General features: G+C 49.4%; 1 protein-coding gene across 2 annotated transcripts; it reads right to left on the reverse strand.

Annotated features, from left to right (window-relative positions):
* Positions 1 to 166: 166 nt before the first annotated feature.
* Positions 167 to 23,986, reverse strand: tsc1a (TSC complex subunit 1a). 2 transcript variants are annotated; one of them, XM_075467000.1, is made up of 21 exons: positions 23,891 to 23,986; positions 23,048 to 23,157; positions 20,250 to 20,353; positions 20,025 to 20,174; positions 18,151 to 18,295; positions 17,875 to 18,029; positions 16,807 to 16,880; positions 14,547 to 14,740; positions 11,801 to 11,862; positions 11,611 to 11,722; positions 11,369 to 11,533; positions 11,011 to 11,219; positions 10,817 to 10,938; positions 7,235 to 7,278; positions 5,718 to 5,884; positions 5,441 to 5,623; positions 5,208 to 5,318; positions 3,316 to 3,438; positions 3,014 to 3,201; positions 1,685 to 1,843; positions 167 to 708 (listed from the first exon to the last, which is right to left on the reverse strand). In XM_075467000.1, exons 2-21 carry the CDS (start codon positions 23,154 to 23,156, stop codon positions 258 to 260), a joined length of 3,027 nt encoding a protein of 1,008 aa, XP_075323115.1. In that variant the 5' UTR covers position 23,157; positions 23,891 to 23,986; the 3' UTR covers positions 167 to 257. The 2 variants fall into 2 exon arrangements, with proteins under 2 accessions (XP_075323115.1, XP_075323116.1); XM_075467001.1 differs by having other exon boundaries at positions 23,048 to 23,172; positions 23,891 to 23,951.
* Positions 23,987 to 25,315: the final 1,329 nt, after the last annotated feature.

A 25,315-nucleotide genomic window follows, 5' to 3' on the forward strand; every position in this document is an offset into this window, starting at 1 on the left:
TAAATGACTTTTAGCAGAACCGGTTTAAATGATCAGCAGCAGAACCGGTTTAAATGACCAGCAGCAGAACCGGTTTAAATGACCTGCAGCAGAACCAGCAGCAGAACCGGTTTAAATGACCAGAGGCAGAACCGGTTTAAATGACCAGAGGCAGAACCTGGGGAACCCGTGTGTTAGTGTTTATTCAGAATTCATTCGATTGGTCAAACTTGAAACATAAAACTCATCCACATCTTTAACACCTCCACCCGCCTCCGTCAGAACTCGGGCAGCGACTCGTCGTAGTCCATGATGCTGAGCTCGTGCCTCCGCTGGCGGACGGCGAACGTCAGGTCGGCGGCGGCGCCAGCAGCAGCGTCTCGGCTCACGGGCTCCACCTGTGGACTCCCAGCCAGGAGGGTGGCCTCCTCCGCCTCCTGGCCCAGAGGAGGGCTCTCCGGCTGGGCCTCCTCCTCCTGCTGCTTACCCTCCGGCTCCTCCTCCTCCTCCTCCTCCTCTTGGCTCTGATTGGTCGGCCCGAACAGCTCCCGCGCTCGCTGCTCCAGGAAGGAGCCGGCGGCCAGCGGGGACTCGATGGGGGAGGTGGAGAGGGAGGGCAGGTGCAGGGGGGAGGTGGAGAGGGCCTCCGCCGCGCCGTTTATGATGCCAACAGCAGAAGAAGAAGAGGAGGGGCGGAGACTGTCGCTGCCCTGAGAGACGCTGCTGCACCTGAGGAGGAGCCATGACATCACACAATGACATCACACAATGACATCACTAGGGATGGGAATCGAAAACCGGTTCTTGTTGAGAACCGGTTCCCAGTGTTTCAGTTCCTTGAAATCGTATGGCGATTTTGCAAACGATTCCCTTATCGATTCCAGTGGGCGCGAATGACATCATCACGCAACGTTGCGTGGCGAGTCCAGCGCAGCCAGCAGCCAACAGTAAACATGGCGCCCAAGCGGTACAAACGCTCGAAAGTTTGGTTACACATCCCTAAAAAAGACGACAACAGGGCAACTTGCAAAGTGAATATTTCACCAAAGGGAGGAAATACTACCAACATGCAATAACTATGAATGAATGTCGCGTTTTCGATCCGCTCCGGACTAACGTTGGTGAATCTGAACCCAGCAACGTTAGCAACGTTAGCATGTCTCGGCTAACACTGCAGGTAACTAACTAACAAACACTGCCTATCATGTTAGCACCATTTGCCTGATTGTAAAAGCTGCTGTTAGTAACGGTTAAGGTTAAATGAATGCCTTCTCAGGCATTACATTTAGATGAAATCATGAGAGACAGAGCCTGACTGGCTCAGAGCCAGAGGCTGGTGGTACTACCCCCAGTTCACCTCTACCTCCAGCTTCTCCTTTCACCAGAGCAGGAAGAGTTAAATTACCCAGGCCAGGATAGACCAATGTGGACCTCACCGTTGTTGGGTTTGTGAGGTCATGACTCGTGTTACTGCTAAACTAAACAAAGTTGATGCTGATCGACCGGTTTGTTGTCCTTTTTCTCCAAATGAGAATCGATAAGGGAACCGACAAAGAACCGAATCGTTAAGCAGAATCGAAAATGGAACTGGAATCGTAAAAATCTGATCAATTCCCATCCCTAGACATCACACAATGACATCATCAACCTTCATTAACTCAAACAGGATCTGAGGTTCTGGTCCGGTTCTGTTCAGCTGATTTACCTGCTGACGTCCTGAGGCCGGCTGCGTGCGTGCGAGTCGCCGGCGGCGGCGTGCGGCTCCAGGTGCACCTGGCTGTACAGGTGAAGCATCTCCGTCTGCAGAGTCTGGGTGACGCCCCTCAGGGCCACGCAGCGGCTGTCCGAGGCCGACAGCTCCGCCCTGAAACGCACACAGCAACAGGATGAACGTCCTCTGCTCCCCGAACCCTGAACGCACCCTGGCGTCCCGCAGGGCTCTGTGCCAGGCCCACATCTGTTCACACCTGCACTCTGATAATCAGCTCACATTCATTAAACTCCCAGAAGTTCAGGATCATTTACAACTACAGCCGGAGTTCCAACACAGAGAGGACACCGTGTGAAGTGGAAATAAATTATTTAAAAAGCATTCAAAGCGATACGTTATGCACAGCAGAGCCGAGAAACGTTTCAGCTCATCTGGAGTCTGGTGGCAGCAACACGTCTCACAGAAGGAAACAGCTGAAGGAACACGGAGCAGCTGACCAGGTGAATCATCCACAGGCCAGTCCCATGACCGGGTATAAAGAGAGCACCTCAGAGAGGCAGAGTCTCTCAGGAGTAAACACGGGCAGAGGTTTTTAGAAAAATGTTCCTCAACATAAAACTGTGAAGACTGAAGCTTCCGTCATCTGCAGAACATAAAATCACCAACAGTTTCAGAGGATCTGGAGACATCTCTGTGACCTTCAGGCCTGGAAGTCTGTGACCTTCAGGCAGCTCTCTGTGACCTTTAGGCCTGGACCTCTGTGACCTTCAGCCACAGAGAGCTGCCGAGGGCCTGAAGGTCACAGACTTCCAGGACACAAGGTCACAGAGCTCCGGGCCTGAAGGTCACAGTGCTCCAGGCCTGAAGGTCACACAGCTCCAGGCCTGAAGGTCACAGTGCTCCAGGCCTGAAGGTCACAGAGCTCCAGGCCTGAAGGTCACAGTGCTCCAGGCCTGAAGGTCACAGAGAGCTGCCTGAAGGTCACAGAGAGCTGCCTGAAGGTCACAGAGCTCCAGGCCTGGTCACAGAGAGCTGCCCGAGGGCCTGAAGGTCACAGAGCTCCAGGCCTGAAGGTCACAGAGAGCTGCCTGAAGGTCACAGAGTTCCAGGCCTGAAGGTCACAGAGAGCTGCCTGAAGGTCACAGAGTTCCAGGCCTGAAGGTCACAGAGAGCTGCCTGAAGGTCACAGAGCTCCAAGCCTGAAGGTCACAGAGCTCCTGGCCCTGTCCCAACATTTATGAGCCGTGTTGCTGCCGTCAGATTCAGGATGAACATCTCACACATCTCTCGGTGAGCAGCCCAACAGGGCAGCAGGACTCTGACCTGCTCTGGTTCTTGGTGTCCTCCAGGAGTTTCTTCTGATCCAGGACCAGCTGCTCCTTCTTGGCCAGCTGGTTCTCCAGCTCTGCTATCCTGTGATTGGCCGCCTCCAGCTTCTGTCTCTGGTGGACGTCGCTGTCCTTCAGCCTCTGGAACTCCTTACCCACACTGCACTGCAGCATGGCCTCCTCCTGAGCAGAACAACAGGTCATCATCTGTAAAACAGTGTTGGAATGGGCCCGGGGGCATCTGTAAAACAGTGTTGGAATGGGCCCGGGTCTGAGGCAGTGTGTCGGTGCTCTTACGGTCCAGCTGTGCTGGCCTCGGGCCTCCAGCCGCTCGCTCAGAGCTCTGTTGGTTTCTCTCAGCAGGATGAGCTGCTGGTTCAGGAGGAAGATCAGCTGCTGCAGCTGCTCACTGCTGCACAGCTGGAGGAACACGGAGAACATCTTTAGACCAGTTTCACTTCACTGAGGGAGCAAACAGCTCCAAAACAACAGGAAACAGACGCGTTTCCATCAATGCTTCAGAGCTAATAAACTCAGCTGTGACCATTCACCAGAGGGGGCGCTACAGGCTACTGTTAGTGGCTGTAAATCAGCAGAAGAAGAAGTTTTCTCAACAGGAAACAGACCTGGAGGAGGAAAAAATAACAGCTGTGGTGGACATGATGTCACATCTGGGACACAGTGTCACATGTGGGACAGGATGTCACATCTGGGACACAGTGTCACAGCTGGGACATGATGTCACATCTGGGACATGATATCACAGCTGGGACATGATATCACAGCTGGGACAGGATGTCACATCTGGGACATGATGTCACATCTGGGACAGGATGTCACATCTGGGACATGATAGCACATCTGGGACATCATATCACATATGGGACAGGATGTCACATCTGGGACAGGATGTCACATCTGGGATATCATATCACATCTGGGACACAATGTCCCATCTGGGACATTATATCACATCTGGGACATGATGTCACATCTGGGACATGATAGCACATCTGGGACATGATAGCACATCTGGGACAGGACGTCACATCTGGGACAGGATGTCACATCTGGGACAGGATGTCACATCTGGGATATCATATCACATCTGGGACACAATGTCCCATCTGGGACATTATATCACATCTGGGACATGATGTCACATCTGGGACATGATAGCACATCTGGGACATGATAGCACATCTGGGACAGGACGTCACATCTGGGACATTATAGCACATCTGTGACATGTCACATCTGGGACATGATAGCACATCTGGGACATGACGTCACATCTGGGACAGGATGTCACATCTGGGACACAGTGTCACATCTGGGAAATGTCACCTCTGGGACATTATAGCACATCTGGGACAGGATGTCACATCTGGGACAGGATGTCACATCTGGGACATTATAGCACATCTGGGACATGATGTCTCATCTGGGACATTATAGCACATCTGGGACATTATAGCACATCTGGGACATGATAGCACATCTGGGACATGATAGCACATCTGGGACATGATAGCACATCTGGGACATTATAGCACATCTGGGACATTATAGCACATCTGGGACATTATAGCACATCTGGGACATGATAGCACATCTGGTACATGTCACATCTGGGACATGATAGCACATCTGGGACATGATGTCACATCTGGGACATTATAGCACATCTGGGACATGATAGCACATCCGGGACAGGATGTCACATCTGGGACATTATAGCACATCTGGGAGATGATAGTACATCTGGGACATGATGTCACATCTGGGACATTATAGCACATCTGGGACATTATAGCACATCTGGGACATGTCACATCTGGGACATGACGTCACATCTGGGACATGACGTCACATCTGGGACATTATAGCACATCTGGGACATTATAGCACATCTGGGACAGGATGTCACATCTGGGACATGATAGCACATCTGGGACATAGCACATCTGGGACATTATAGCACATCTGGGACACAGTGTCACATCTGGGACATGATAGCACATCTGGGACACATCTGGGACAGGATGTCACATCTGGGACACATCTGGGACACATCTGGGACACAATGTCACATCTGGGACATTATAGCACATCTGGGACACATCTGGGACAGCATATTCTGCTGCTCAGTTATTCAGATTAAACCGACCAATGAAAACTCTTCTCACCTTGAGTGACAGCTGCGTCAGCTGGTGTTCAGCGTTATAGGCTTTGTTGTTGGCTTTCTGAAGCTCCGCCTCCAGATCCCTCAACCTGCTCTGACCCTCCTGCAGCTCACTCTGAAACAGCCAATCACAGCACAGGTGGTTTCTAACAGCCAATCACAGCACAGGTGGTCTCTAACAGCCAATCACAGCCCTGGTGGTCTCTAACAGCCCCAGATAAAGGTCAGAGGTCACACCTGCAGCCTCTGGCCGCCCCGCTGCTCGTCCTCCTGCTGCAGCAGCAGCTGCCGGACGTGTGCGTGCAGCTTCTCGCTCTGCGTCCGCGCGTCCTGCCGCAGCTCAGCCAATCGGCTCTGTTCTTTATCCAGACTCGCCTTCAGACAGCGAATCTCCTCGTCCTGAACGGCGAGCTGCGCCTTCTGCCGCCGCCGCGGGGGGGGAAGCAGCCGACACACCAGGTTAATAAAGTAAAGTTAAAACGGAAAATAAAGTGGGCGGAGGCATGCGCGTTACCATGGCGACGTTGTGCTCCTCCAGCACTGTGGTGTTGATGACTCGGCGCAGCAGGCGGCGGTTTCTGATGGCGTGCTGCTGCCGCTTAAAGCGCTCGTACTCCAGCTGACTGTGAACCAGCAGCAGCTGACTCCTCAGGGACTGAAGCTCCTCCCCCTGGGCGGAGCCTGAGACACACACAGATACAAGAGAGACTGAAGCTCCTCCCCCTGGGCGGAGCCTGAGACACACACAGATACAAGAGAGACTGAAGCTCCTCCCTCTGGGCGGAGCCTGAGACACACAGAGATACAAGAGAGACTGAAGCTCCTCCCCCTGGGCGGAGCCTGAGACTAGTTAACCTGGTTAGTTTAACTATTTAAACTCAGACCAGAGTCCTGATCATTTCTGTGACCTTTAAAGTGTCCTGATCAGCAGTTCTGCAGCTTCCTGAAGCTCTCTCAGAGTTTCTCTTTGGACATTTTCTGCTTCTTCCCTCATCTTCAGTCCTTGTACCTGAGCATCTTCAGAGGAATGTGTTTTTTCTTTGTTAAGCCACTTAACTCTGAGCTATGAACCATTCAGGCAGGAGAAAGGCTCCTAACTCAAGGGATGAACCAGTGTTGGGTCCAACTTAGAAAAGAAGCCGTTTTAAACTGGATCTTTAGGCACTTTGTTCCCAGCAGCCTGTCACAGAGACACATCATTTGTTCCCATTTCTTTAGCTGCATCTGTGAAAAACAGCTTCATAGTTTCAACTTTTTTGTACATTTACGTTAAAACTGCTTTCAGTTACCAAAAGAGTCAAATTAATATAAGAAATTAAGTTTAAAAAAAAATCCTAATCCAAAAATAATGAACGTTATCACGTCTAAAAGTAGGAAAAAAAACAGACAATAATAAGAATTATGTTATTCAACATCAAGAAAAAGTAAATAAGATTCAATTTAAAGCTTAAAAAAGGAATATAATATATAATCTAATGACTAATTATGGAACAATTCATATAAATGAAATGATTAAACTGTTTTATGCCAGTAGAAATGAATAATCTAAAAGCTCTTTGTGGGTTTTAGACTGGAATTAAGATTTGTTCCCATTTCTTTAGTTGGAGCACGTTTCAGTGAATCAGCTGCTTCCTGTTTCTATATAAAACATAAAGAACTGAGGCTGATCAGGACTGTAACAGTTCAGTCAAACAGGTGTTCGGGTCCAAAGTCTCACCAGCAGGAAGAACATATTAATTATGAACTGGTGTCATGCTGCCATCTGGTGGCTGCTCAGTGACAATGAGAAAGATGGTTCAGGAGCACATTCAGAACCAGGGAGCCCACAGGGTTTATGAAAGTGCTCCAAAGGGTCTCTCTGACATCACAAAATCTACCAGAACCGGGCCAATTTGGACCGAAGTGGAACCGACGTTGGGTCTCGTAATAAAGTTTCATGTCGGGCTCATCCGACGGGTCAAATCAGTGAGATCAACGGGTGTCCTCAGCGTTAGTTTCAGCTACCTTTGCTTCTCATGCTCTGCTGTTTACCTCCAAAGTGACTCCGGTCCACCGGCTTGATCCCTGCAGGAAACCTGCGGAGCAGCAGAGAGATGTTAGCTGGCAGCGGCCCCAGAGTCACATGGACTCAGAACACGGATTCATGAACTCAGAACATGGACTCAGAACACGGATTCATGAACTCAGAACATGGACTCAGAACACGGATTCATGAACTCAGAACATGGACTCAGAACACGGATTCATGAACTCAGAACTCAAGTTCAGAACACGGATTCATGAACTCAGAACACGGATTCATGAGCTCAGAACATGGACTCATAACATGGACTCATAACATGGATTCATGAAGTCAGAACATGGATTCATGAGCTCAGAACATGGACTCAGAACACGGATTCATGAAGTCAGAACACGGATTCATGAGCTCGGAACACGGATTCATGAGCTCAGAACATGGACTCATAACACGGATTCATAAACTCAGAACACGGATTCATGAACTCAGAACACGGATTCATGAATTCAGAACACGGGTTCATGAGCTCGGAACATGGATTCATGAGCTCAGAACACGGATTCATGAGCTCAGAACACGGATTCATGAACTCGGAACACGGATTCATGAACTCAGAACACGGATTCATGAACTCGGAACACGGATTCATGAGCTCGGAACACGGATTCATGAGCTCAGAACACGGATTCATGAGCTCGGAACACGGATTCATGAACTCGGAACACGGATTCATGAACTCAGAACACGGATTCATGAACTCGGAACACGGATTCATGAACTCAGAACACGGATTCATGAACTCGGAACACGGATTCATGAGCTCGGAACACGGATTCATGAACTCAGAACACGGATTCATGAGCTCGGAACACGGATTCATGAACTCAGAACACGGATTCATGAGCTCGGAACATGGATTCATGAGCTCGGAACACGGATTCATGAGCTCGGAACACGGATTCATGAGCTCAGAACACGGATTCATGAACTCAGAACACGGATTCATGAACTCAGAACACGGATTCATGAGCTCGGAACACGGATTCATGAGCTCAGAACACGGATTCATGAGCTCAGAACACGGATTCATGAACTCAGAACACGGATTCATGAGCTCAGAACACGGATTCATGAACTCAGAACACGGATTCATGAGCTCAGAACACGGATTCATGAACTCAGAACACGGATTCATGAGCTCGGAACACGGATTCATGAACTCAGAACACGGATTCATGAGCTCGGAACACGGATTCATGAGCTCGGAACACGGATTCATGAGCTCGGAACACGGATTCATGAGCTCGGAACACGGATTCATGAGCTCGGAACACGGATTCATGAGGTCGGAACACGGATTCATGAGCTCGGAACACGGATTCATGAGCTCGGAACACGGATTCATGAGCTCGGAACACGGATTCATGAGGTCGGAACACGGATTCATGAGCTCGGAACACGGATTCATGAGCTCGGAACACGGATTCATGAGCTCAGAACACGGATTCATGAAGTCAGAACACGGATTCATGAGCTCGGAACACGGATTCATGAGCTCAGAACATGGACTCATAACACGGATTCATGAGCTCAGAACACGGATTCATGAACTCAGAACACGGATTCATGAATTCAGAACACGGGTTCATGAGCTCGGAACATGGATTCATGAGCTCAGAACACGGATTCATGAGCTCAGAACACGGATTCATGAACTCGGAACACGGATTCATGAACTCAGAACACGGATTCATGAACTCGGAACACGGATTCATGAGCTCGGAACACGGATTCATGAGCTCAGAACACGGATTCATGAGCTCGGAACACGGATTCATGAACTCAGAACACGGATTCATGAGCTCAGAACATGGACTCATAACACGGATTCATGAGCTCAGAACACGGATTCATGAACTCAGAACACGGATTCATGAATTCAGAACACGGGTTCATGAGCTCGGAACATGGATTCATGAGCTCAGAACACGGATTCATGAGCTCAGAACACGGATTCATGAACTCGGAACACGGATTCATGAACTCAGAACACGGATTCATGAACTCGGAACACGGATTCATGAGCTCGGAACACGGATTCATGAGCTCAGAACACGGATTCATGAGCTCAGAACACGGATTCATGAACTCGGAACACGGATTCATGAACTCAGAACACGGATTCATGAACTCGGAACACGGATTCATGAGCTCGGAACACGGATTCATGAGCTCAGAACACGGATTCATGAGCTCGGAACACGGATTCATGAGCTCGGAACACGGATTCATGAGCTCGGAACACGGATTCATGAGCTCGGAACACGGATTCATGAGGTCGGAACACGGATTCATGAGCTCGGAACACGGATTCATGAGCTCGGAACACGGATTCATGAGCTCGGAACACGGATTCATGAGCTCGGAACACGGATTCATGAGGTCGGAACACGGATTCATGAGCTCGGAACACGGATTCATGAGCTCGGAACACGGATTCATGAGCTCGGAACACGGATTCATGAGGTCGGAACACGGATTCATGAGCTCGGAACACGGATTCATGAGCTCGGAACACGGATTCATGAGCTCATAACACGGATTCATGAAGTCAGAACACGGATTCATGAGCTCGGAACACGGATTCATGAGCTCAGAACATGGACTCATAACACGGATTCATGAGCTCAGAACACGGATTCATGAACTCAGAACACGGATTCATGAATTCAGAACACGGGTTCATGAGCTCGGAACATGGATTCATGAGCTCAGAACACGGATTCATGAGCTCAGAACACGGATTCATGAACTCGGAACACGGATTCATGAACTCAGAACACGGATTCATGAACTCGGAACACGGATTCATGAGCTCGGAACACGGATTCATGAGCTCAGAACACGGATTCATGAGCTCGGAACACGGATTCATGAACTCAGAACACGGATTCATGAGCTCGGAACACGGATTCATGAACTCAGAACACGGATTCATGAGCTCGGAACATGGATTCATGAGCTCGGAACACGGATTCATGAGCTCGGAACACGGATTCATGAGCTCGGAACACGGATTCATGAGGTCGGAACACGGATTCATGAGCTCGGAACACGGATTCATGAGCTCGGAACACGGATTCATGAGGTCGGAACACGGATTCATGAGCTCGGAACACGGATTCATGAGGTCGGAACACGGATTCATGAGCTCGGAACACGGATTCATGAGCTCGGAACACGGATTCATGAGCTCGGAACACGGATTCATGAGGTCGGAACACGGATTCATGAGCTCGGAACACGGATTCATGAGCTCGGAACACGGATTCATGAGCTCATAACACGGATTCATGAACTCAGAACACGGATTCATGAGCTCGGAACACGGATTCATGAACTCAGAACATGGATTCATGAGCTCGGAACACGGATTCATGAACTTGGAACACGGATTCATGAACTCAGAACATATTCAGGTACACAACATTTCTTATCCAGTTACTTGATTAATTGATGGAATAATAATGATAATAATTGATCCTCCAAAGAGCTGAAGTTTTCTACCAATCAGCACCTTCCCGCCGCCTCACCTGCCGCTGAGACGTTCGTGGGCGTCGTGTCCGTGGATGATCATCTGGTCCAAAGCCTTCAGAGGAGAGACGCAGGCGTGCTCCTCCTCCGCCTCCTCTCCCGCCGCTCTCTGCAGCGCCTCCTGCTGGACGGAAGCAGCCGATGACCCGTCTGACCTGCAGTCTAAGCCCCGCCTCCACCTCAGCCCACTCACCTGAGTCTTCTTCCCGACGAACAGCGTGGCGGCTCGGGGCAGAGCGAGCTCGAACAGGGACTCATACGGAGGGGCGGGGCCTCCCTCCTTAGGTCTGTGGGGGGGCGGGTGAGGAGGCGTGAAGAAGGGTGAGGTGGAGCAGGTCGGAGGGGAGGAGCCATCACGAGCGGGGGTGGAGGTGGGGGGCGGAGCCTCCTCCGATCTAACGTCTGCAGACAAACAAACGGAGTGAGCAGCTGACCGCAGTGACATCACCCAGGAACCAAAACGGGAACCAAAACGGGAACCAAAAGACAGAAACCGACACACAGGAACCAAAACAGGAACCAAAAGGAGGTCAGTCAGCTGATCTGTTCACCGTTAATGACATCACTCAGGGCCCTCTCCTGCGCTGTGATTGGCTGCGGAGACGCCTCCAGGTGAAGAGGCGGGATGTGATGGTGTACCTGCGGCCCCGGCCTCACCTGGCTGTCCTCAGTGGGCGGGGCTACAGGGACGGCGGCCGGCGTGGGACTCTGCACACCTGCAGACACACACGGCGTTACACCGATGATGAGGACCCACACACACACACACACCTGAGGACCGAGGGCGCCTCACCTGAGAAGGAGGTGCACCTGCTCAGCAGGGGGGCGGGGTCTTTATCAGCCAGCTCAGGAGGGGGCGTCGACAACCCGCACTGGGAGGAGGGGCTCCATGTGACATCATCAACCTGCACACAGTCAGCTGGTCAGGTGGAGGAAGAAGCTACACGGGTGGTGTCACCTGTGTGAGGGACACGTGGTGTTACCTGTGTGCAGGTGGTGCTCAGCTGGAGGGGACATCCGGACCCCGAGGGACAGGTGGAGCTTCCTGTCAGCAGACAGACACACATTCAGGTAAACAACACCAGGTGAACAACAACAACACCTGCAGGTAAACGGAAACACCTTCAGGTAAACAACAACAACAACAACACCTTCAGGTAAACAACAACAACAACACATTCAGGTAAACAACAACACCACCTGTCCTAGCTGTTATTTGTTTACTTTAAGAACGGAAACACCTTTAGGTAAACAACAACAACAACACATTCAGGTAAACAACAACCGACAGATAAACAGAAACACCTTCAGGTAAACAACAACAACAACAACACCTTCAGGTAAACAACAACACCACCTGTCCTAGCTGTTATTTGTTTACTTTAAGAACAACAACACCTACAGGTAAACAACAACAACAACACCTTCCTGTCAGCAGACACACACATTCAGGTAAACAACACCAGGTAAACAACAACAACACCTTCAGGTAAACAACAACACCACCTGTCCTAGCTGTTATTTGTTTACTTTAAGAACAACAACACCTACAGGTAAACAACAAAACACCTTTCTGTCAGCAGACAGACACACATTCAGGTAAACAACACCAGGTAAACAACAACAACAACACCTTCAGGTAAACAACAACAACACCTGTCCTAGCTGTTATTTGTTTACTTTAAGAACAACAACACTTACAGGTAAACAACAACAACACCTTCCTGTCAGCAGACACACACATTCAGGTAAACAACACCAGGTAAACAACAACAACAACACCTTCAGGTAAACAACAACAACACCTGTCCTAGCTGTTATTTGTTTACTTTAAGAACAACAACACCTACAGGTAAACAACAACAACACCTTCCTGTCAGCAGACACACACATTCAGGTAAACAACACCAGGTAAACAACAACAACAACACCTTCAGGTAAACAACAACAACACCTGTCCTAGCTGTTATTTGTTTACTTTAAGAACAACAACACCTACAGGTAAACAACAACAACACCTTCCTGTCAGCAGACACACACATTCAGGTAAACAACACCAGGTAAACAACAGCACCTGCAGGTAAACAACAACACCTGTTCCCGCTGTTATTTGTTTACTTTAAACTAGGGCTGGGCAACGGTTAAAATGTTTAATCTAATTAATCACATGATTTCCCTGATTAATCACGATTAATCTCATTTGTACGCAGAATCCCAAAATTAATCCAAAAGTAGCGTATAGCTTTTAGCATTTAGCTTTATTGTAAATGTGCTGCCATATGAATGAAAGTGCCATAACATTTGTTGTGCAAACACACTTTTAACATCAGCATCTTTCTGTAGTTTTTATGTAGAAGCCTCGCTCCACTGTCTGTTTCCTTGAATGACTTGCTGCTATCAGTTGTGTGTTTTGCCTTTAAGTGATATTTTAGACTGGAACTACTACGCTGAGAAGACAATTCAACTTGGCAGAGTTTACAGATGACTTTGGTTCTGTCGACTCCGCCGTCTGGAAGAACTTTAAAATGAAAATGGCCGAGTAAAAGTTCCGTACCCTTCTCCATGTTTGGTGGATCCGCCGATTACTTTCTTTTCCTGTTCCACAGCAGACAGCAGCAGACTTTTACAAAATAAAAGCCTGTGAGCAGCAGACTTTTACAGAATAAAAGCCTGTGAGCAACAGACTTTTACAAAATAAAAGCCTGTGAGCAGCAGACTTTTACAAAATAAAAGCCTGTGAGTAACAGACTTTTACAGAATAAAAGCCTGTGAGTAACAGACTTTTACAGAATAAAAGCCTGTGAGTAACAGACTTTTACAGAATAAAAGCCTGTGAGCAACAGACTTTTACAAAATAAAAGCCTGTGAGCAACAGACTTTTACAAAATAAAAGCCTGTGAGCAACAGACTTTTACAAAATAAAAGCCTGTGAGCAACAGACTTTTACAAAATAAAAGCCTGTGAGCGACAGACTTTTACAAAATAAAAGCCTGTGAGTAACAGACTTTTACAGAATAAAAGCCTGTGAGCAACAGACTTTTACAAAATAAAAGCCTGTGAGCAACAGACTTTTACAAAATAAAAGCCTGTGAGCAACAGACTTTTACAAAATAAAAGCCTGTGAGCGACAGACTTTTACAAAATAAAAGCCTGTGAGCAACAGACTTTTACAAAATAAAAGCCTGTGAGCGACAGACTTTTACAAAATAAAAGCCTGTGAGCAACAGACTTTTACAAAATAAAAGCCTGTGAGCAACAGACTTTTACAAAATAAAAGCCTGTGAGCGACAGACTTTTACAAAATAAAAGCCTGTGAGCAACAGACTTTTACAAAATAAAAGCCTGTGAGCAACACTTTTACAAAATAAAAGCCTGTGAGCGACAGACTTACAAAATAAAAGCCTGTGAGTAACAGACTTTTACAAAATAAAAGCCTATGAGCAACAGACTTTTACAAAATAAAAGCCTATGAGCAACAGACTTTTACAAAATAAAAGCCTATGAGCAACAGACTTTTACAATAATAAAATAAAAAACAAAACCTGCATTAATGCGCGATGAAATATTTATCGGCGTTAAATAATTAACAAGTTAACGCGATAATAACGAGTTAACTCGCCCAGCTCTACTTTAAAAACAACAAACTGAATATCATTAATACCACAGAATATTCTTCATGAAGCTTCAGAGAAAGTCACAACTTGATCTGTTTTTATTCCTGTTACTGACCTGAGCTGCCGACCAGGTCTGCGATGTGAGGTGAGGCGGTGAGATCCAGGTGAGGAAGGGCGGAGGACACTGAGGGAGGTCTGGGCGAGGTGGAGGAGGAGGAGTAAATATCATCCTCACAGGACGACTCCAGAGGATCCAGAGACAGTCGGGAGCACTCGATCACGATGTCGTGGACTTCATAACGCCTCCACCTGAGAGAAAGATGGATGCTGATCTGGATCGATAAGCTGCTCTGTTTGTTGGCTCAGAAAGGTGTTCCTCAGGGGTCAATACTGGGTTCACTGTCATTTAAATGTGACAGCTATCAGAATCGTGTTTTATGTTTTGTTTTATGTATTGTTGTTTTTATCCTGTTGTAAAGCATTTTGAGTACCAGTTGGCTATTGTAAAGGGCTATATAAATAAAGTTTGATTGATTGATTTACATCAACTCTAAACTGGACTTCTGGAATCTGGAGAAAACGGATTTCTGATTTTTAATTACGAGATTACCGAGCCGATTTCTGAGCCGATCTCAGGACTTTTCTTAAGAACTCTGTGGCTCATAGACACACAAAACCACTGAGGACCGTTATTACTGCTCTGCTGAACCCTTTGGTGCAGAACTCATCCCACAGCTTTGAGAAAAGCGCACATTGTGGTGGCTATTCGTCCTCTCGTGTCAATAATCAAAACTAAAAAAAAAGTCAAAACCATAATAAACTAAATGAAATCAAACGGCCACTGAGACACCTAGGGAGTGAATTTATGCAGGTAAATTGAGTCCAGGCAAAAAATTAGGTTTCTTTATGTTTATTTCTCCAACCACAAGCAAACGAACAAAGAACAATGGGCCTCTGCTGCCTCTCTTGCCCTGGTAAAAAACTATTAGCCCTCCCAGGTGCCTGCTCACCTAAAAAAACTCTCCCAGTGCGCCCCAGCTAACCCGTGCTTTCAAAATAAAAGCAGAATTAAATACCCAAATTAACTCAAACAATACTAAATATCATGAACAACCAAAAAAGGTCCATTCCCCCAAACTAAACCCCCAAAAGATAACTAAATAATAAGTGAGCCAAATATACAAAATAACAAATAGCTCCTACACACATACTACTATTGTGCATACTGACATTAGCCCCGCGTTTAATCCGCGAATTTAGCGTGTCCGCTGTTCCTTTCACACTGCCGACCCGGGCTGGCGTGTCAACTCGACTCGCCTTTCGACCCGCGTCGGACCCTAGTCTTTCTGCCGAGCCGAGTTTGATGTGAACACAATCGACGCGGGTCGGACGTGGGCGTGGCGTGAGAAGTTTAAAAGACAGAATGGACAGCTGATTCAGAACAACAGCGACAGGTGAGGACAAGTTTCACTCTGTTTTACTTCAAGTTCGAGACATTTTTGAAGATGGCCAACTGGGGAGACAAGGAGGTCCGCGAGCTCCTCAGCCTCCGAGCAGAGGACGTTATTTACCGCCACATTTCGGGGACTGTAGTGCTCTTGTATTCTCCGCATATGTTCTTCGGCGGCATCCCACGTTGTAACCATCCACACCCCGTAAAATAACATCTCCATGAACTGCATATACAATTGCAAAAACGAGTCCTCAAGGTGTATTTAACCCTACCTCCGACGCATGGCTTGTGCCTACGTCATTGTACACGCCCAGCATTTTATGTGTTTCGTGTGACGCTCTGCCACTAGGCCACGCCCCCTGAACTCGGCTTCAGGCGACACGGGTCACCAACACGCCAAGCGTTCACATTGCTCGACGCGGGTCGAAGGTGCAATTTAGACCCGCTAAGGTAGCGGATCTCAGTGTGAAAGGGGCTAGTGAAAACGCTGGATCCAGTTCCTCTTTATTAGCACTTATTATATTTTCCCTACGTTTTTCTTTTACTTTAACTCGTTCCGGATCCTTTCAGCTCGTTCTGGGATATTTCTGTCGGGCCTTTTGGTGTTTCTAACTTTTCATTCAAATGTTCCCGTCATTAAAATGTGAAACTTCCTGGTCTTTGAAACGTAACTCCTTCAGCACAGTTTCAGCTGCAGACATCATTCAAACTTTAACCGGTTAAATTCAGTTATTACTGAACGATGCAGCTTTCTCCAAATATTCAGCCAACTTTGAACAGCTTAGAATGTCGTGATTGTTTTGGTGATTTCTGAGTTTACAATGAGACAGAGTGGAGGCAGAAAGATTCTTCAGGATAAAGTGTTCACAATCTTTTTTACCATTGATTCCTGGTTCTGCTCTGGGCTGAGCTGTGGACTCACCTGGACGGGTCCAGTTCGTAGTCCTGAGTCCCTGTGACCAGTTCTGGGTGAACCCGCACATGTTCCAACATGGGCTGAAAGACATGAAAGACGAAAGTCAGAACCGACAGTACCGATGCACAGCCAGTCAATCAACGACTGGTCGTCCAATCAGCCAACCGCATGGCAGCTTTAGGTCACATGACAGCTCATTCAAAAGGCCTCCTCAGTCACAGATCTGAATCTAAAGAACTCCTGGATCAGACAGGCCCGTCACATGGTTCTGGTTCTGAACCCGCAGTGGAACCACCACTGGTCTGTACCGGTCTGTACTGGTTTGTACCGGTCTCTGTCGGTCTGTACTGGTCTGTACCGGTCTGTACTGGTTTGTACCGGTCTCTGTCGGTCTGTACCGGTCTCTGTCGGTCTGTACTGGTCTCTGTCGGTCTGTACTGGTCTGTACCGGTCTGTACTGGTTTGTACCGGTCTCTGTCGGTCTGTACTGGTCTGTACCGGTCTGTACTGATTTGTACCGGTCTCTGTCGGTCTGTACTGGTCTCTGTCGGTCTGTACCGGTCTGTCCTGGTCTGTACTGGTCTCGTCTCTGTCGGTCTGTACCGGTCTCTGTCAGTCTGTACTCTCTGTCGGTCTGTACCGGTCTGTACCGGTCTCTGTCGGTCTGTACTGGTATGTACCGGTCTGTACTGGTTTGTACCGGTCTCTGTCGGTCTGTACCGGTCTGTACCGGTCTCTGTCGGTCTGTACCGGTCTGTACCGGTCTCTGTCGGTCTGTACTGGTATGTACCGGTCTGTACTGGTTTGTACCGGTCTCTGTCGGTCTGTACTGGTCTGTGCCGGTCTGTACCGGTCTCTGTCGGTCTGTACTGGTCTCTGCCGGTCTGTACCGGTCTGTACTGGTCTGTACTGGTCTCTGCCGGTCTCTGTCGGTCTGTACCGGTCTGTACTGGTCTGTACTGGTCTCTGCCGGTCTCTGTCGGTCCGTACTGGTCTGTACTGGTCTGTACCGGTCTGTACCGGTCTGTACTGGTCTGTACTGGTCTGTACCGGTCTCTGCCGATCTGTACTGACCTTCACCACCTCCTGGAAGGTGTCCAGGTTCTCCTTCATGCTGTAGTGCAGCCTCAGGTAGGAGATGAAGTTGCAGGGGAACATCCCGTACAGACGATGGAACAGAGAGTACACACCTGCGTGGAGGTGGACCAGGTACACCATGGGCACGTGACCTGCAGGAGACGGGGAGCGGCCCATCAGAACTAAAGTCTGATTGATTTGGTCCGAAACAACAGAGATGAACCGGCAGCGGTTAACCACCGGCAGCGGTTAACCGCCTGCTGCGCACCTTACCGGGGTTTTTGTAGCTCCAGGACGCGAGGCGGCCGAACACATCGAAGAAGTCGTAGATGTGTTGCTTCCCCGCCTGAGGGATCATGGGTAACAGCGTGATGAGGACCAGGACTCCAGTGATCAGGACCACCACATCGCCGTCTGTCTGAAAAGTACAAAAGGATTCAAACCCAGCCCTCATCTCATGGACCCATCGATTGATCCATAAATCAGTGGTTGATATTTGAATGGCGTCTGAGGTGGATCAGGGACCTTATCAGAGTGGTGTCGGGTTGGTGCAGGTGGTGTCAGAGTGATTTTGGGTGGTGCAGCTGGTGTCAGAATAGTGTCGGGTGGTGCAGCTGGTGTCAGAATAGTGTCGGGTGGTGCAGGTGGTGTCAGAATAGTGTTGGGTGGTGTCGGGTGGTGCAGGTGGTGTCAGAATAGTGTTGGGTGGTGCAGGTGGTGTCAGAATAGTGTTGGGTGGTGTCGGGTGGTGCAGGTGGTGTCAGAGTGATGTCGGGTGGTGTCAGAGTGATGTCAGAGTGGCGCAGCTGGTGTCAGAATAGTGTCGGGTGGTGTCAGAGTGGCGCAGCTGGTGTCAGAGTGGTGTCGGGTGGTGTCAGAGTGGTGTCGGGTGGTATCGGGTGGTGTCAGAGTGGTGTCGGGTGGTGTCAGAGTGATGTTGGGTGGTGCAGGTGGTGTCAGAGTGGCGCAGCTGGTGTCAGAATAGTGTCGGGTGGTGTCAGAGTGATGTCAGGTGTTGTCAGGGTGATGTCGGGTGGTGCAGGTGGTGTCAGAGTGGTGTCGGGTGGTGTCAGAGTGGTGTCGGGTGGTATCGGGTGGTGTCAGAGTGGTGTCGGGTGGTGTCAGAGTGATGTCAGGTGTTGTCAGGGTGATGTCGGGTGGTGCAGGTGGTGTCAGAGTGGTGTCGGGTGGTGTCAGAGTGGTGTCGGGTGGTATCGGGTGGTGTCAGAGTGGTGTCGGGTGGTGTCAGAGTGATGTTGGGTGGTGCAGGTGGTGTCAGAGTGGCGCAGCTGGTGTCAGAATAGTGTCGGGTGGTGTCAGAGTGATGTCAGGTGTTGTCAGGGTGATGTCGGGTGGTGCAGGTGGTGTCAGAGTGATGTCGGGTGGTGTCAGAGTGGTGTCAGAGTGATGTCGGGTGGTGTCAGAGTGGTGTCAGAGTGATGTCGGGTGGTGCAGCTGGTGTCAGAATAGTGTCGGGTGGTGTCAGAGTGGCGCAGCTGGTGTCAGAATAGTGTCGGGTGGTGTCAGAGTGGTGTCGGGTGGTGTCAGAGTGGCGCAGCTGGTGTCAGAATAGTGTCGGGTGGTGTCAGAGTGGTGTCGGGTGGTGCAGGTGGTGTCAGAGTGGCACAGCTGGTGTCAGAATAGTGTCGGGTGGTGTCAGAGTGGTGTCAGAGTGATGTCGGGTGGTGCAGGTGGTGTCAGAGTGGCACAGCTGGTGTCAGAATAGTGTCGGGTGGTGTCAGAGTGGTGTCAGAGTGATGTCGGGTGGTGTCAGAGTGGTGTCAGAGTGATGTCGGGTGGTGTCAGAGTGGTGTCAGAGTGATGTCGGGTGGTGTCGGGTGGTGCAGCTGGTGTCAGAATAGTGTCGGGTGGTGTCAGAGTGGTGTCGGGTGGTGCAGGTGGTGTCAGAGTGGCACAGCTGGTGTCAGAATAGTGTCGGGTGGTGTCAGAGTGGTGTCAGAGTGATGTCGGGTGGTGCAGATGGTGTCAGAGTGGCACAGCTGGTGTCAGAATAGTGTCGGGTGGTGTCAGAGTGGTGTCAGAGTGATGTCGGGTGGTGTCAGAGTGGTGTCAGAGTGATGTCGGGTGGTGTCGGGTGGTGCAGCTGGTGTCAGAATAGTGTCGGGTGGTGCAGGTGGTGTCGGCACCTTCAGGCAGCGCAGCAGGGCAGGCAGCAGCGGTGATTGGCTGATGTGATGGACCCAGGGTGGCTGCTTCCTGATCAGGTGACCCAGCAGGGTGACGGCAGCCAATCGGGTTCCAGGTTTCAGAGACTCGTTCAGCTTCTCCAGCAGAACCTGAGGGGACGACACGTCTCAGAACCAGAACCAGACCAGAACAGAACCAGAACAGAACCACAGGGACCTGCTCACCTTGTGATGGGGCTCCCTGATGGAGGACAGCAGCAGCACCACCTGAGAGGAGGAGGAGTCCAGGTAATGCTCCACCAGGGAGGAGAGGACGGCGCCTCCTCTGTCTGTCAGGAGAACCAGAACCAGAACCAGGGTCAGAACCAGGGTCAGAACCAGGGTCAGAACAAGAACCAGGGTCAGAACCAGGGTCAGAACCAGGGTCAGAACAAGAACCAGGGGTCAGAACCAGGGTCAGAACAAGAACCAGGGGTCAGAACCAGGGTCAGAACCAGGGGTCAGAACCAGAACCAGGGGTCAGAACCAGAACCAGGGTCAGAACAAGAACCAGGGGTCAGAACCAGGGTCAGAACCAGAACCAGGGTCAGAACCAGGGGTCAGAACCAGGGGTCAGAACCAGAACCAGGGGTCAGAACCAGAACCAGGGTCAGAACCAGGGTCAGAACAAGAACCAGGGGTCAGAACCAGGGTCAGAACCAGGGGTCAGAACCAGGGTCAGAACAAGAACCAGGGGTCAGAACCAGGGTCAGAACCAGAACCAGGGGTCAGAACAAGAACCAGGGGTCAGAACCAGAACCAGGGTCAGAACCAGAACCAGGGGTCAGAACCAGGGTCAGAACAAGAACCAGGGGTCAGAACCAGGGTCAGAACAAGAACCAGGGGTCAGAACCAGGGTCAGAACCAGAACCAGAACAAGAACCAGGGTCAGAACAAGAACCAGGGGTCAGAACCAGGGTCAGAACCAGAACCAGGGGTCAGAACCAGGGTCAGAACAAGAACCAGGGGTCAGAACCAGGGTCAGAACCAGAACCAGGGGTCAGAACCAGGGTCAGAACAAGAACCAGGGGTCAGAACCAGGGTCAGAACCAGAACCAGGGTCAGAACCAGAACCAGGGGTCAGAACCAGGGTCAGAACAAGAACCAGGGGTCAGAACCAGGGTCAGAACCAGAACCAGGGGTCAGAACCAGGGTCAGAACCAGAACCAGGGGTCAGAACCAGGGTCAGAACCAGAACCAGAACAAGAACCAGGGGTCAGAACAAGAACCAGGGGTCAGAACCAGAACCAGGGGTCAGAAGACACACAGAGATGGGTGGAGACACAGAGACGGGTGGAGACACAGAGACACACAGAGACGGGTGGAGACACAGAGACGGGTGGAGACACAGAGACACACAGAGACGGGTGGACTCACACAGAGACGGGTGGACACACACAGAGACAGGTGGAGACACAGAGACGGGTGGAGACACAGAGACGGGTGGAGACGGGTGGACACAGAGACTCACAGAGACGGGTGGAGACACAGAGACGGGTGGAGACAGAGACGGGTGGACTCACACAGAGACGGTGGAGACACAGAGACACACAAAGACGGGTGGACTCACACAGAGACGGGTGGAGACAGAGACGGGTGGACTCACACAGAGACGGGTGGAGACAGAGACGGGTGGACTCACACAGAGACGGGTGGACTCACACAGAGACGGGTGGAGACACAGAGACGGGTGGACACACAGAGACAGGTGGACACACACAGAGACGGGTGGAGACACAGAGACACACAGACAGGTGGAGACACAGAGACGGATGGACACACACAGAGACAGGTGGAGACACAGAGACGGGTGGAGACACAGAGACGGGTGGAGACGGGTGGACACAGAGACTCACAGAGACGGGTGGAGACACAGAGACAGGTGGAGACACAGAGACACACAGAGACGGGTGGACTCACACAGAGACACACAGAGACGGGTGGAGACAGAGACGGGTGGATTCACACAGAGACGGGTGGAGACAGAGACAGGTGGACTCACACAGAGACGGGTGGAGACACAGAGACGGGTGGACACACACAGAGACGGGTGGAGACACAGAGACGGGTGGATTCACACAGAGACGGGTGGAGACACAGAGACGGGTGGACTCACACAGAGACGGGTGGAGACACAGAGACGGGTGGACACACAGAGACGGGTGGAGACACAGAGACGGGTGGACACACACAGAGACGGGTGGAGACACAGAGACACACAGACAGGTGGAGACACAGAGACGGGTGGACACACACAGAGACAGGTGGAGACACAGAGACGGGTGGACACACACAGAGACAGGTGGAGACACAGAGACGGGTGGACACACAGAGACAGGTGGAGACACAGAGACGGGTGGACTCACACAGAGACAGGTGGAGACACAGAGACGGGTGGACACACAGAGACAGGTGGAGACACAGAGACGGGTGGACTCACACAGAGACAGGTGGAGACACAGAGACGGGTGGACACACAGAGACAGGTGGAGACACAGAGATGGGTGGAGACACAGAGACACACAGAGACGGGTGGACACACAGACGGGTGGAGACAGACAGACGGGTGGAAACACAGAGACGGGTGGAGACACAGAGACACACAGAGACGGGTGGACACACAGACGGGTGGAGACAGACAGACGGGTGGACTCACAGAGACGGGTGGAGACAGAGACGGGTGGAGACAGACAGACGGGTGGACTCACAGAGACGGGTGGAGACAGACAGACGGGTGGACTCACAGAGACGGGTGGAGACAGAGACGGGTGGACTCACAGAGACGGGTGGAGACAGAGACGGGTGGACTCACAGAGACGGGTGGAGACAGAGACGGGTGGACACACAGACGGGTGGACACACAGACGGGTGGACTCACAGAGACGGGTGGACACACAGACGGGTGGACACACAGACGGGTGGACTCACAGAGACGGGTGGACACACAGACGGGTGGACACACAGACGGGTGGAGACAGACTCACCTGTACTCAGCTGCTGGTTGACGGCGGCCCTCACCTGCTCCACCTCCTGCAGCTCTGAGCTGTCCAATGAGAGCAGGAGCTCAGCGATGCTCACCTGTTCCCGGGACATCCTGCACACACACTCTCTAATCAATTTATAATCAATAACGATCAATAACTAAATCAATCAGTTAAATAATCAATAACTATCAATAACTAAATCAATCAGTTAAATAATCAATAACTAAATCAATCAGTTAAATAATCAATAACTAAATCAATCAGTTAAATAATCAATAACTATCAATAACTAAATCAATCAGTTAAATAATCAATAACTAAATCAATCAGTTAAATAATAACTATCAATAACTAAATCAATCAGTTAAATAATCAATAACTAAATCAATCAGTTAAATAATAACTATCAATAACTAAATCAATCAGTTAAATAATCAATAACTAAATCAATCAGTTAAATATTCAATCATTTTCAGCTGATTGATTTATGGACAAAATAAATCAATCAGTTAAATAATCAATCATTTTCAGCCATAAATCAATCAGTTAAATAATCAATAGCAGCTGGCTGGAGCCTCACTTTCTGTGACGTCACCGCAGTTATGTAGCAGGTACGGTGACGTTGCTCTCCGGGTTAAAAACAGCTGGAGGCTAACAGCTAGCTCAGCTAGCAGGCTAACAAACACGCTTTCAGCTGAGTTTCCGGGGCTGACAGAGCCGCACGCGCCCGGCGCGTTCCCGCACCAGCAGCTGGCACGCGCCCCGGCGGCGGGAAGCCAACGGAACCGGATCCCTAAGCCGACAAAACAAAGAGCTGAAAGTTGGACTGAAAGACGGAGTTACCTTCAGACCTGTTGATCCCAGCGCGCCGCGGACATGTCCAGCAACAGCAGACCCCGCCCACCGCTGCAACCCGACACCTCCAGCTGTCAATCAAACCGAGGGCCGCTCAGGGCCCGCGGAGACGGTGGGAAAACAGGCTTTCACTGACGCAACACGCGCTTTTTGGTCTTCCTGGATCTTAGGTATGGAAGCCCATTTCCGCCATGAAAGAAAAAATAAAAGACCAACAATTTCGACTTTCAAAGTCATAATTATGAGATAGAAAGTCATAATTTCGACTTTCAAAGTAATTATTATGAGATTCAAAGTCATAATTATGAGATTCAAAGTCATAATTATGACTTTCTATCTGATAATTATGACTTTGAATCTCATAATTATGACTTTGAAAGTCGAAATTATGACTTTGATAGTCGAAATTATGACTTCCTGTTGGTCTTTTATTTTTTCTTTCATGGCGGAAATGGGCTTCCATACTTACGTAAAGTCAGCCGAACAGATTGTTTTCTGGTGGGTCAGCTGAAAGGAAAACTCACTAACCTCTCACCACAAATATCATCATAGTACAATATAATGTAAATTATCCATATACCCCATATTTTACCCATATACCCCATATTTTATCCATATATCCTATATTTTATCCATATATCCCATATTTTATCCATATACCCTATATGTTATCCATATATCCCATATTTTATCCATATATCCCATATTTTACCCATATACCTGTAGCGTTACCGGGTATTTATATACCTATTAAATATAAGGAATTATGAGATGTTCTTACAGTCTCAAATAAACCTTACCTCGAATTTAGGGGCACCACCAACCTAGGTTTTGACTTAATTTTAAGTCACAGTCAGGTAGGAAAACTGTTCGAAATCTTACGATCCTGGTGTTAAATTAATATTCAATTAATAATCAGTCTCATATCTCGCTACTTTCGTGAAGTTCTCGTTTGGTTGGACAGACATTACGTAAAGAAAGCATACGACACAATCTGTGATTATAACATATATATATAGATATATGAGCTGTTTATTACAATGATATGATCTTAGACATGAACCTTTAAACAAACAGGAGATGCATTGAATATGGGTGATTATATAAAACACTTAGTGAATATAAAATAAAATATGGGGAATGGGGAGATACTGGATTTATTCAAATAGTTTGGGTTGGCTGACTATTTGAATCTAAATACTGACATTTCGGATTAATTTATCATTCTGTGAAAGCCTCGAGACATCCATCAAACCCACTTTAAGGTGAAAACGGGTCGGTCTTACTGTGCTGAAGTTCTGTTCAGTCGGTTCGGACCAATGGTAGCGGCCACGCGGGTCCGAGGGGATTTCTCTTCCGCTCTCTGGGCCTTCCTGGCTGTGGTGGCTGACTTTAGCGGACTTCTCAGTTGCT

Source organism: Odontesthes bonariensis, chromosome 6 (genome assembly GCF_027942865.1).
Source record: "Odontesthes bonariensis isolate fOdoBon6 chromosome 6, fOdoBon6.hap1, whole genome shotgun sequence".
NCBI classification, from domain to species: domain Eukaryota; kingdom Metazoa; phylum Chordata; class Actinopteri; order Atheriniformes; family Atherinopsidae; genus Odontesthes; species Odontesthes bonariensis.

Coding starts and splice junctions, on each gene's coding strand:
- tsc1a (XM_075467000.1), bottom strand. CDS start 23,156: ATGTCCCGGGAACAGGTGAGCATCGCTGAGCTCCTGCTCTCATTGGAC. Junction 14,741..16,806: donor TACGAACTGGACCCGTCCAG/GTGAGTCCACAG, acceptor TCTTTCTCTCAG/GTGGAGGCGTTATGAAGTCC. Junction 11,863..14,546: donor AGACCTGGTCGGCAGCTCAG/GTCAGTAACAGG, acceptor GTCTGCTGACAG/GAAGCTCCACCTGTCCCTCG.